This window comes from Podarcis vaucheri (genome assembly GCF_965113315.1).
Source record: "Podarcis vaucheri genome assembly, chromosome: 10".
In the NCBI taxonomy this organism is placed as follows: Eukaryota; Metazoa; Chordata; class Lepidosauria; order Squamata; family Lacertidae; genus Podarcis; species Podarcis vaucheri.
In genome coordinates, this window is record NC_138748.1 from 11,579,602 (window position 1) to 11,593,635 (window position 14,034).

General features: G+C 42.1%; 1 protein-coding gene across 1 annotated transcript in view; it reads left to right on the forward strand.

Annotated features, from left to right (window-relative positions):
* The first annotated feature begins 483 nt into the window (after nt 1–483).
* TBC1D22A (TBC1 domain family member 22A) overlaps nt 484–14,034 on the forward strand; it is a 117,747-nt gene continuing 104,196 nt past the window's right edge. Inside the window, exons 1-3 of the mRNA XM_082239707.1 lie at nt 484–734; nt 6,884–6,940; nt 12,654–12,991. Coding sequence (XP_082095833.1) covers nt 673–734; nt 6,884–6,940; nt 12,654–12,991 — 457 coding nt within the window. The 5' untranslated portion in view covers nt 484–672. The remainder of the gene's footprint in view (nt 735–6,883; nt 6,941–12,653; nt 12,992–14,034) is intronic.

The window sequence follows — 14,034 nt, forward strand, 5'->3', positions numbered from 1 at the left end:
ACAATAATAATTTTTAAAAATGCACGTTTAAGTAGCTCTTGGAAACCAGAGAAAAGAATTAAAGCATGAAGGAAGTGCATATCAGATGCTTGCGAGTGGCGCAAGCCGAACCCCTTTGAAACGTGACTATTTTATAAGGGATGTTTTCGAGTCCTAGCGTCTAATTGACGCCGATTCATCAGCGCTCAGCTGTAAAGATGCCAAGCGCCTCCAGGCAAAATATAGCCACTTCAGAGTAGGCGGGGTCAAGCGGCGCGAGGGAGTTCCGCCAATGAACAGCCGAGAAACAGCGAAGGCTATAACACCTGGGCTTCCATTGGCCGAAATTCCAGCTCCTCCTCAGATCTGACTCGAGGATTTTGATTGGGCGAAAACCGAAAAAACCCACACGCCGGGCAGTACGCTCACTCGCGACTGGGCGTAGTCGACAGCTGTTCCCCGGCAGCCAATGGGGAGAGGGGTTGTTGCGGGGTGCCAAGATGGCGGCGCGCTGCTTTCTGTCAGGGAGAAGAGGGGCAGGGATGGAGTGAGGGCCGCGGCGCTCGGCTTTGGGGCGGGGGTGGGGAATAACGGTCGGGGCCCCCGGTCTGGCTCTGGGCGTCCCTTCGCTCGAGGCCGCGCCGGCGGGGGCTCTCGCTTTCCGGGTGAAAAAGGCTATGAGGTGACGGGAAGATGGCGAGCGACACGGGTAGGAAACAGTTCTGGAAGCGGAACGCGTCCCGGGTGCCGGGCAGGTGAGCGAGGGCGCGGGTGGAAAAGTTTCTCCCGGGGGGCGGGAGGCTCCCGCTGAGGCGGAAATCTCGAAATGTGACCAGCTTGCCCCTGTTTTCTTGGTTCTCGGTGGGGCTTTGCGCGAAGTAAACTTGCCCGCCGGTGTGGCGCTCGCTGTGGGGCGGCACAAATCGCGAAGGGGGGGAAACGGTGGGGGGTTGCTGCCTCTATTGTACAGAGCACGGGCAGGATTCGTGTTATGGGTGGGTGCAGAAAGCCAGAATTTATGTCGGGGAGGTGGACCAGTGCCGGATTTGTTGTTGTTTAGTCGTGTCCGAATCTTCGTGACCCCCTGGACCAGAGGAATTATATTGAGGAGAAGAAAAGGCTAAATAGTCAATTCTACACAAATCCGGAGTGGAGTCCCTAAAACAGTTGGATGGCAACTTGTACGCCTCCTTCTGGCAACTCCTACAGCCCAGCTGGTGCCAAACGTATTGCTGTGCTTTCCTTTGTTGTTGTTGCTTAGTTGTTTAGTCGTCTCCAACTCTTCGTGACCCCATGGACCAGGGAATGCCAGGCACTCCTGTCTTCCACTGCCTCCCGCAGTTTGGTCAAACTCATGCTGGTATCTTTGAGGACACTGCTCAACCATCTCGTCCTCTGTCGTCCCCTTCTCCTTGTGCCCTCCATCTTTCCCAACATCAGGGTCTTTTCCAGGGAGTCTTCTCTTCTCACGAGGTGGCCAAAGTATTGGAGCCTCAGCTTCAGGATCTGTCCTTCCAGGGAGCACTCAGGGCTGATTTCCTTCAGAATGGATAGGTTTGAATGGATAAGCTCTGCTTGTTGTTGTTTAGTCGCGTCCAACTCTTTGTGACCCCCTGGACCAGAGCACGCCAGGCACTCCTGTCTTCCACTGCCTCCCACAGTTTTGTCAAACTCATGTTAGTAGATTCGAGAACACTGGTACCACCCGATCTTCCTACGCCTCTGCAGCCCAGGACCTCCAGACACACTGTCCAGGCTAGCAACCCAGGGAGGTTACTTTGGTGCTACTAATGCAATGGTTTGACTTCACCCCCAGAGGCACACTGTCTCTTGAGACAGATGCATGACAATGCTATTGCAATGAAAAGGCCTGTTATGAATCCAAAATTTGAAGTATATTAGAATGGATATTGTGAAAAAGAAGAATGAGTGAAGAAATAGAGCTGGCAGGGAGCATATGAAATTAAGTGTGGGGATACATTTTTAAGGTTCAAAGGAGTCTTTAGTGAGTTCTTCTAATGCAAAGACTAGGAATGTAGAACAAAGACAGATACCTTGCTTTGTTGTTGTTTAGTTGTTTAGTCGTGCCTGACTCTTCTTGACCCATGGACCAGGAGCACGCCAGTGAGACTCCTTTCTCTAGCTTGTGATATATTCCTCAGAGTGGATGTTTCTGTTGTTGTTGTTTAGTCGTTTAGTCGTGTCCGACTATTCGTGACCCCATGGACCAGAGCACGCCAAGCACTCCTGTCTTCCACTGCCTCCTGCAGTTTGGTCAAACTCATGCTGGTAGCTTTGAGAACACTGTCCAACCATCTTGTCCTCTGTCGTCCCCTTCTCCTTGTGCCCTCCATCTTTCCCAGCATCAGGGTCTTTTCCAGGGAGTCTTCTCTTCTCATGAGGTGGCCAAAGTATTGGAGCCTCAGCTTCAGGATCTGTCCTTCCAGTGTGCACTCAGGGCTGGTTTCCTTAAGAATGGAGAGGTTTGATCTTCTTTCATTCCATGGGACTCTCCAGCACCATAATTCAAAAGCATCAATTCTTCGGCGATCAGCCTTCTTTATGGTCCAGCTCTCACTTCCATACATCACTACTAGGAAAACCATGGCTTTTACTATACGGACCTTTGTTGGCAAGGTGATGTCTCTGCTTTTTAGGATGCTGTCTAGGTTTGTCATTGCTTTACATATAAGCTAAACAAGTTATAGCTTAGGGCCCCACTCTCTTGCCCCCGCCCTCCTGAAGCTTCTGTATCCTGAGGTATGACTGTACAATTAAGAAGAAGTATATTAATAGTGAAATAATTTTGGTAGGGAAATGTAATTTCTGACTTTTTTTTTTTTTTGCTTAGAGTTACTTATAGCATTCAATGCTTGGGTCTCTCTTCTGATATGGTTCCTAGCTAGAAGAGGTGAAACTATTTACAATGGTCCACCTTTATGCTAGTGAGAAGGAAACCGTACCTGTTGAGTTTGTGTGTGTCATGTAGCTGTTAAAGATATGTGGACTCTGCCATAAACAAACGTGAGAGTTCAACAGTGGGAGTATGTTGATAACAAGAAAATCTGTTAAGGTGCCTATGTGCATTTCACTGGCAGTAAAGAATGTGATGCCAGAATAGGCAACAAATACCCATTGGAGAAATTGAGGCGGTGAGTTTGCTTTGAACAGTATGAATTACAGTACAGTATGTTCAAGGCTGTTGTGTGGGTTTACCTCTTAAAAGTAGCATAGTTAGTAGAATGTCTACCATTTATGGAATCCCTTTCCTTCCAGGACTTGGTGCTGGCCATTATCTTATTTTAGCTCAACTTTGAAACATGTTTATTTGCCCAGGTATTTGTGGGTTGCTATTTTTTTCCAGCCTAAGGGATGCTCTGCAGCCTTATGGATATTTTATGATTGTACATATTGTAGACTGTTTCTCTGTGGTTTTATGAACTGTTTCATTTTAACTTGTTTAATCTTTGTTGCAACCTGCCTTGGGATTGTTAGATGAACAGTTGGCTAGAAACATTTCAAATAAACACATGCATTATAGTGTTGCAAACAGCAGATGTTGATGACTACAACAGAAAAGAATGTTCAGATTGCTGGGGTTGGGGAGCACATCTCATTACCTTTTGTGATGGCCTGTTGACAACTGTCTTTAGAAGGTTATAGGCATTATTTGGCTAAAATTGAGAAGATAGAGCTTGTGGTTTTCATTAATAATTTGAATATCAAGAAAAGAATCCATAGCTACTGGAACTTTTGTTCCTATAGGAAAGCCCTCTGTTCTTAGCTAGAGCAAGGTGAGAATATTTGGCTGAGGTGCTTTCGAACGCTAGTCGGTTAAAATGGTGGGGATTTTTGAAGGGTTTATGGGGTGTTAGGAGAGGGATAGTACCTCTGGTGGGAACATATCATGCTCTTCTGGCGTAGTTTGTCCACCTTTGGTCCCCACCCTGCTCAGCTCTCACCTGTGACTCCTAGAAGCTGTCAGCATGTGACAGCAGCAGGAACAGCTTTGACTGGTCGGCTAGGCTAAACCAGGTGAAGGTAGCCGATGGGTCTCATGCCATTGGTGAGTTAGGGACTTCCTCTGCATGCGAAGCCAGAGTCTGGTGGATTGAGCAGACAAGACCAATAGTGGGTCCAATGGTCAAGAAGGTGGTTTCAGCACGTGCTGTCAAGGGAAGTGAGGAGCAGATGGGGCTCGTCAACCTGGGTAGGTGGCCAACCTAGGAGAAGGAAAACTCTGATCCTAAACCTCCGTTGCCTTGCGGGATATCTTTGGGAGAAGAAAAGGCTAAGGCTTAAACCCTACACAAATCCGGAGTGGAGTCCCTAAGACAGTTGGATAGCACCTTGTACTGTACAAGTACAAGGCAACTCTGGCAACTACTGCAGCTAATCTAGTGCCAAACATATTGCTCTGCTTTCTCTTGGACCACATCAGCGAGACCAAGAGGGCAGTCTTGACGTCTAGGCAACCCAGGATCTCCATACACAGTGCCTAGGTTTGCACCTTGGGGAGATCTCTTTAGTGCTGCTAACACAGCGGTTTTACTTTACCCCTGAGGCATATTCCATTGTCTCTTGAGACAGATGGATTCCAATGCAATGATAACGACACATGTTGTTTATCAGACATGACTGTGGAATAGATTACCATTCTCTGGTTCCCTATAGATTTTACTAACCTGAAATAGAATCTTCATTTCATTCATAAGAATATATTGAAAAGGAAATCTTTTGAACATGTTATTTTACACGACTAATCTTAAATTATATTGGGGATATATACTGAAAATTCCATAATACTTTGGAACTGGACAGATTTCTTGTATGTGTGAGAGAGACTGTCGCAGTGGGTAGTGCTGGTGGGAATGTTGCATATCCCCATAATTCATAATAGGGTCAAGGAAGATGTTAAAGCATGCATGGAAGAATACCCCCTAAATCAAGGGGACTGTTTTTCAAGTCCTCTCCTGGGGCCAGTGCTTGGCCTCTTCTACAGATGAATAACCAATGAGGTTCATCCGAGACACGATTATTTACTATTAAGTGCTGCCAGGTAGTGTGATCCTGTCCCTCAGTAATCACATGGGGTCCTGTTTATGTAAGGAATGTTTGAAGGATGCTAGTGTTGGGCTAGGAGCATTGTGGATTCCTGACACATGGGATGCACTAGAATGTTTTTCATCAGCGGGCTGTGTCCATAGCATAGGAAGATGCCCGTTTTCCTCAGCAGATAGTCACTTGTAACAGCACTTAATAGTCTACAGTTGTTATACCTCTTACTTGGCTTCTCCACCCACATCTCCCAGTCACTGACTTTCTTGCACAACCTATCCCTGGCAGCATCCACTGAATCAGGTTATGGTATATGAATATGCAAGTGATATATTAAAATTCACTATAGATACTTACATAGTATTTCTACATCTTGAAGAATGTGGTATGGTGTGTGATACTAGAGAAGGAAATGTGGACAGTATCACATGTAGGAAGTTCTACACTACGATATATGCAATACTTGTAAAAACAATCTGTAGATTTATTTGTTTCACAATTAGCCTACTAGGATGCAATTTCTTAGTAATGCAGTATTCAAGATTAGTGAGTGCTTATGACTTCTAAGATGGTATATAATTCCAGCATTTAAAACTTTGATGAAAAGGGGTGTGATGGAGATAAGTCCTTGAAGTATTAATTCTAGTCTACACTAGTAAGTTGTATACAAGTATTTTGAGTTGGATGCTTTCTATTTCAATACTACTTTAAGCAAGGCACTTAAAACACCACAAAAATGAAATTAAGGCATATTGAAGTTGACTCTTGTGTTTTTTTATATATATAATGGCCGTGCATGATTTTTCAGGAGAGTTCTCCTGGAAACATCACAGATGTGCAAGACGTGCAGTGACCAAATGTGGCTTTTGACTATTATTAGGCTAGTTGGGTTTGCTTCACTTGGTCCTGGTCTACCTAGTTATTTGATAAAAACCAATCCATTAAATTTTGCAAGTAAAGCATTAGTGTGGTACATTGTGAAATATTCCCTATAGTTAAAAGAAATAAGTCCAGGTGAAATGATGATTTGGGCTGAAGCGGTAGCAAATTTCAGTTTGGTAGGGCCTCATCCTTGTTACTTACACAGTATTTTAAACAGCGTTAATGCAGCAGTAGGTGAATCTCTACCTATTGTGTGATCATCAGCTCAAAGGTCTATCTAGTGCTTTTCAGTACAGAATAGTTTAACAAGCTTGTTGTTGCTGAAAGCATTTTAATGTGGAGAGGGCTGACATTGTTGTCTTGCTTATCTGATAATGTTAGGGTTTTGCCTGCGACCCAACACCTACTACACCACTTCTATTGGCCATGCTGACTGGGGCTGATTGGAGATGTAGTCTTAACAACCTATAAGGGTCTTGGTTTCCCTGTCTCTGATGAGTGTTTGCAGGTGCTTTCAGTATAGCTATGATCCAAATCTTAAAAGGATGTACAGAAGGTGACCGTTTTATGCATGTGCAATTGACACTGTTCCCGTTTTGGCAGATGGGGGCAGGGCAAACTTATATGCGCACAAGGGCCAGGAATGGAAACTCTGCATGAAATGGTTGCCCCCTGTATGTTTATTGTCTTAATCTGGATGGCCTCATCTGTTTATATAAAATACATTTCTGTTAAAGAGTGCAGCATATCCCTTCCTACCAATGTATGGTTTAGTTTAACTGGAGTACTGTTTATAAATAGTATAAATTTATAGTATAAGACTTCTTATTGTATAAGAGAAGTCTTGAGTTATTTTTGAAGCCTGCTAAACACACTTATTAGGGAGTCAGCGTCATTAAAATTCCATGTAAATAGGTGTTGGATTATGCTGCAATTGTACTAAACTTTCTTTCTTCCTTTTTAGTATTCAACATGTATACGGAGCTCAGCATCCTCCTTTTGATCCACTGTTGCACGGAACGTAAGTTTTTTTTTTTTTTTTCAAAGCAGATAAAGGACTTAAATCTTCTCAGTATCTAATCTTTTGTTGAAGTCAATGCTTTAGTCATCTTCTCTTTCTGCTTCTGACCATATTGCTCTCTTCGTTCCTGCTTTCCACTGGCTTTTTGAATTTTATTGCTAAACATTTAATTACTTTGGCTTAGCTTGAAAGTCCCTTCACTTTATGGAATAAGCTAATCAGTTTGTAATGCTGTATTCTGTTAAGTAATTTTAATTTAAACAACTGTGTTTCTTTACTATTGACAACTGTTGCCAAAATTAGGGTAACTTATTTTCATTTTTCAAAGCATTTGACTCTGTTTCAGCTGGCTTTATTAATTGTGTTCATATTACAGATTTGCAAACAATGTTTTAACATTTCTTGGACCAATGCTATACTATATTTGGGAGTGGTAATTATTTTTCCTTATGTCAAACTAATATTTTAAGTTTTGTGCTTTGTCGATGTTTTATCAAGGGCTGCTTATTATTTATTTGTTTAATTTAAGAATATTTTAAATAGAGCTTTTATATCCCAGTTTAGCCTGGGAGGCTGTCCCACCCCAAATTGTGCCTACAAGTTGACAAAGTGGGTTGTGTCAGCACTTTTGAAATTGTTATTTGACAGCTTAATGATGTCGGGGGACAGACAGGTGAGTTGCCCCATGCAACTGTCAAAATGGCTTATGGAGCCCTCAAGCTGAAAAAGGTTCCCCATCCCTCACTTAAACCAAGGAATGTCTTATATATTGTGCATTCATTAACAATGAGCAGGCATAATGTTTCCCATTGTTGTATGGCCCTCTTAAAGAAGCTCTGGCCATTTGGGAGCACGCTAGCTGCCTTCTCAGTTTCCTTTGCGTGAGGGTCTCTTGTACTACAAGTTCACTGGATATACGTGAAGCAATATAGATACACATCCATCTGTTATTTGCATTGCAGTCTTAACTCCTACACAGAAGTTTCACTGTGACATCTTGATTGGTGATGGTAATAGGAAATAGTTTCCCCCCATTCTTACTTGTAAGAAATACCATGTATGGTCTCAACAGTGGCAGGAGACAAGTTTTTCCTCCTGTAGAGCTAATACAACAAAATAATTTTGTTTCATTGATAATGCTACTCAGCCCTAGATTGCCTACCAGATTTTTAAATTGGTCCCTTTTGCTTCTCCGATCTTTCGTATCACTACGGCTTTCCTTCTTGCACAGGCAAACTAGCTTAAGCAGATATGAACTGAGAAATAGCAGGAGGTGAATTATTTGAGAGGCTTGCTTTCTGTCGGCTGGAGGAGAACCAATTTATGAGCTGGCAAAAAGATGCAAACTGTAAATGTCAAGTCTGGAGGAACTGAACTAGAGTATGGATTTTATCGCTCCCTGTTCATACTACTATTATTTCTGGAATTGGAGTAGTTTGGCAGTGCAGCTGTAATGTGCTGATCTCTTAACCATTTTTAATACATTGGGATTAGTTCCTTTCCTCCCCCGCCCCGTGGTGTGAATTCTCCCTCTTTCCTCTGCCCAGTTTAACAGGAGTCACTGTCACGTATAGCTACACTCGCTATGGTTGATGGGTACCAAGCTTTGAAACCAGTTTGTACACCCTAGTTAGATTAATCATACTTGTTCACATACTGATGATAAGCCATAGTTGAGACTGGGAAGGTTGGTGAAATCTCCCGAGGAACTAAGAGAGTGGCAGTATTATTTTGACACAACGTCAGGCAATCTCTTGAGACTACTCTGTGAATATAATACTGTTTATCAACCTTGTTGGGTAGTGACCTGGATGGTCAAGATTTTTACATGTTGCAGTAGGTCTGTGAATGATAAAAAATTGCAAGTATTATATTGGGTTTGCAAATGACCACTTGTCTAGTGATGAGGAAAACAAGCTTTATAAAAGTTCTGTTGAATTAGGTAACTTTCTGACAAAGGTATCTCTGGCAGGTTAGCTTAAAAAATTTACAGTCTTGTTTGTGGAGCTGAAACACACCATCTTTTTTTTAACCATTTGTGAAACGTGTAATGTGGTTCCTACCTCTTTATTTTAGTACTCTGTAATTAATAAGTTGTCACAAAGGACAATGAAGAATCTGAACAAGCTAGGAATTGTATATTGTTGTATAATCTTGCTCTCTCCCCGCCATCATGATGCTACGATTTTACATTGTCTCTCTGATTCAGTGTCTGTAGTATAGGCATATAAAAGGTGCATGGTAACCTTCTGTAAAACAATAGTTTGCCCCTCATGGAAAGTCTTTACTTCACTGGGATATTTTCTTAAACAGATAAACTGTGGTTCTGCCTTCCCATACCCAAAAGCGAGTGTGCCTTCTACTATTTGAAGAAGAAGAAAATGTTTCCTGACAAGCAGCAATAATAATTTGAATGTCTGTCAAACATGACAACACAGTGTAAAAGAAATGATTCTTTAAACCTACTTGTTTCAGTGGTGCTTAAGATTTGTATTTTAAGGCAATTAAATTAGGCAGGTTCCTTAGACTTGACAGTGAAGTTTTCTTCAGCTTGATAAAAGCTAGGAAGATCTTGGAGGCTACAATAATCAGGACCATTGTGCACACTGTATTCTGCATACAACCCTGCATGGAATGGTAGCTAATCACAGCTTTCTCGCTAGCGTGTCTTTATGATGTCTGCCATTCCCACTTTACTTGTTTAGACTTGTATTTACAGTGCAGTCGTACCTTGGAAGTCGAATGGAATCCGTTCCGGAAGTCTGTTTGACTTCCAAAACGTTTGGAAACCAAAGTGCTGCTTCTGATTGGCTGCAGGAAGCTCCTGCAACCAATTGGAAGCCATGGAAACCCCATCAGACATTCGGCTTTCAAAAATAGTTCGCAAACCGGAACAGTCACTTCCAGGTTTGTGGCGTTTGGGAGCCAAAACGTTTGAGAACTAAGCTGTTTGAAAACCAAGGTACGACTGTATTGTGTATGTGTATGCCAAAATTGATGAAGTAGTCCTCACTTATGACTCCTTCCCTTTGTGTAAAACAGAAGTTTTGCCCAGTAATTCCTATGAGATGCAAACTGAAATCTGAAATAGTTGCCTTTAAAACATTACTTGCTAGGCATTTTTTTTTTAAAAAAAGCATTGCTCCTATGCAGTAGATGACATGGCTCAAACGCACTTTGAATTCAAAAGAAAAGAAGAAGGAATAGGTTTACATGTCTGGAGAAAAATAACCCCTCTTTGTACGAAATCATTTTTTTTTAGCCTTGTGCTACTGTCATGTGCACATTTGGGACATGGTGAGGTTTACTTTAAAGAGAATATGTATGGAAATGGGATGTTGAATAGTCTGAAATAAAATTCAACCAGTAGCTAAACTTTAACAGGATTGCACTTGGTTCTTTGTACTGAGCTAAAGGTGTTTCAAGATAAGCAAGCTAATTCTCTCCTGCAATCTCTGAGGTTCAGACAGTTTCTACGATATTTAAAGGGAATTGCTCACGAGGTCCTTCACCTATCAAAGTAAGCACACACAATGCAAATATGTCATTTAATGTTCAAGACAATGAAACAATATCTTTGAAAGGCTGTATGAAACAATAGGTTTGTGAACGCAGAAGGAAATAAAGAAGTAACAAACACCTTTTGACCTACATACCTTTCTTGGTTTACTTTATAGAATCTGTCCCCCCTTTTTTTATTAAACTAGCAAAGCTTTCTCATTTATAAGCCTTAAAACATAAAATTACAAAATAACTCTGGGAAGCTTTCCTGTGCGAGTCCCATTGAAATGGACTTACTCAGCTCAATTAAAATTAATGGGGCTTGCACAGAATTTACCAGAGGATTGTGCTTGAAATAAGCAGGAAGTAGCGTAATGGGGGGAGAGAGGAGAACTGGATGGAAAAGAGGGACTGGAGCAACTCTGAGTTTATGTAGATGATCTGGGAAATGGATCAAAATGGATTTCAGTCCTACTCTTGTGTGGCTAGCAGTACTGAGCAGCATTCTGCTCAATCCCTCTTGGATTTGTTGAGCTGTAATGGTAGGCTATTCTGCCCACATTTACTGTCTGTGATTAGTGTAATAGAGAATTTTGGAGGTTTCATTAAATGTTTGTTTTGCAGAAAAATGTTTCGAAGCCCCTCAAGTTTGGGGTTGTGTTTTTTTTTTTGGTGAAAAATTTCTCATAAAAATTGTTCAAGTTAAATGACTTTGGGAAGTGAAGAGTAATTTATTTTGAGTAATTTTTAGGCATGAAAGAATGGGGAGCAGTGAAAGGTCCTGGGTTCAGAATTAGCACGGTGCCAGGCACATTTTGCGCCTAAAGATTCTCCGTTTGCGAGCACCTAAAAATGTCTGGGTGCCATTTTTTTGCGCCTGGCTGATATTGAAGGATTACTGAAATGCATGTGCTTTAAAGCCTCAAAGTATATGTTAAGGATAGACAATATGTTAAGGAGTTTAACAATAAGGAGGAGAATGTTTTGAAAACTGATGTGGAGTACCAATATTTTTATTGTAAACACCAAATTAAACATGCATTAACAATTTCTGCTAAAAATGTGATATAACAACGTGTCACTTATGTGAATTGCATATTAGTTCATGCTTATCAAAACAATAAAAAGAGTTGCCACCCCCCCCCCCCCAGTTTTGGCACTCACAACCCAGGTTCCAGGAGCCGTTCGGCTGTTAACTTTTCTATTCCACTTTGAGAGGGCAGTACCACAATGTAAAAGAAATGGATAAGTGAAGGGAGAGGCAGGCTGTGCTTGAAAGTAGCACTTAATATGTGAAAGATGGAAAGTATTTTGTGCAAAGTATCTTCTTGAACAAGCTATTATTTATGAACTGGAAAAATACACACAGAGAAGAAGAAGAGTTTGGATTTGATATCCCACTTTATCACTACCCTAAGGAGTCTCAAAGCGGCTAACAATCCTCCTTTCCCTTCCTCCCCCACAACAAACACTCTGTGAGGTGAGTGAGGCTGAGACACTTCAGAGAAGTGTGACTGGCCCAAGGTCACCCAGCAGTTGCATGTGGAGGAGCGGAGGCGCGAACCCGGTTCCCCAGATTACGAGGCTACCGCTCTTAACCACTACACCACACAGCGATCCCTTGTCCAAGACCCTTGTCCAAAATATGCCGGGCATTCTTCACAGCATCACTGCTTCTGAGCACCAGCTTGAGACCAGCCTCTTCCATTGCTCTTCAAATTTAAAATCCAGAAATATCCTTTTAGTTGGAGCTAAAATGGGGTTGTATCCAGCAAAATCACCCCCTTAGTGCAAGAACTTCATCTGTCTGCATGCCCCTGGTGGTCCCCCAATCTGCTTTGGGGGGTTGGGGGAACCCCCAGAACAGATTTGAGTGGGTGCAGGTCACATGAGGGAGAGGGAGGGAGAGGAAGTCATGTTGTGCTGATGGAGGGCCTTGCAGTAAGATACAAACCACAGTAACTAGATATGCCAAATGCTATGGTAACTGAAAAAGCTGCACATCTAACTAATTTTTGGTTAGCTGCACATTGTTTGCTGATTAGCAGCTCACTTCTTACCAAGTCTTCTCAGAAATATGTCCCGTTGAATTTGGGCTAGCCTTAGTATAACTTTTTGCTTTAGTTGGAATGAACTAGTTACTTAGTCAGGTAGTATAATAAGCACAAAAGTGCCTGTTCTTGTGTAAAGTGCTGGTTTTTCTTTTAAACAGCTTAAAACCTGGAGCCAAGCCACCAACAACTCCAGTGAAACTGAAGAAAATCAGCACGTTTCAAGAATTCGAAAGCAACACGAGCGATGCTTGGGATGTCGGGGATGACGACGACGAACTCCTAGCGATGGCTGCAGAAAGCCTTAACACAGATGTAGTCATGGAAACAGCTAACAGAGTAATTCAGAATCACAGCAAATTACAAGAACAGCACAAATTGCAGGAGGAACAGGTGGAAAAGGAGCAACCACAGCAGCTTTCAGAACTGCCCTCAGCTGCGTGTGGTGACAGCAGACTGGTTAAATCTGTCAGTGAAAGCAACACATCAAGTTCTGCAGGTATATTAAACCTCAAACTCCATTGCCATTCATTGTTTCTCTAGGTTGAAAGCTATAGTGTATGCCTTGTTCCAGGATTTCTTGAGGGCTTGGAAGCTTTCACTTCCCTCTTAAGCCAGATAGTAATGGAAAGGGTCATGTTATCCATTCAAAAATAAAAATAATGAGAAGTTGGGAAAATGTGCTAGTAGTTCTTGTAATTTAGACTCTAAATCTACCCCACTAATGTCTATGGGACTAATCCAAATAGTGGCATTTAAGGACCATAACTCAGAAGGGCCATTTAATTGAGAAGTCCCCTTTCCAGTCACCACTTGCTTCGCATGTGATATTCATTCGCAGGGGGTTCTCCCTGATTACCTATATGTGTGGGCAAGTTGAGGAGGGAGTAGGAGTTCAGACACCAAGCCATGTAGGGCCAAAGCTCAACGCGCCTACAAGTCAGTGTAGACAATGCCTTGGACAAATGTCTTGACTTGGTATAATGCAGCTTGCTGCATATACTATTTAAACTAAGCACCAGCACTTGGTTTGGAGTTCACAAAGTGACTAGAAATCAGTGGAGCTTTCAAGCACTGATGACACACCCAGTTGTCTTTCATAACCTCATAATTGTAATCTTCTTTCTCAAGGCTGTCTTCAAAGGCAGCCCCACGAACACCACATTGTGACAGTCCTAATTTTGAGGTTATAGGACCATAGATAAGAAAGTGGACAAAGTAAGTTTTTCTACTCTGAACTGCGAACAAGGCACTCTTGACATGAATACTTGGTAGCAGGCTGCATGTCATACAAAAAATATCATGCATGACTATATTTATGGAGGCGTTTTTAGTATTTTCATGTAATCCTGAAGAAATGAGTCCCGAGTTGTTTTTAAGACACACAAAGCACTGTTTCCTCTTTGTCTTGGAAGCAAAAAATGGGAAACGCTGCTACATCACTGTGGAAGTGTTTAATAGAAGAAAATATTGTAGGAACCATTTAAAACATTAATACTTGAAGTGTGTGTGTTTAATGCCATTCTATATGAATAACCCATC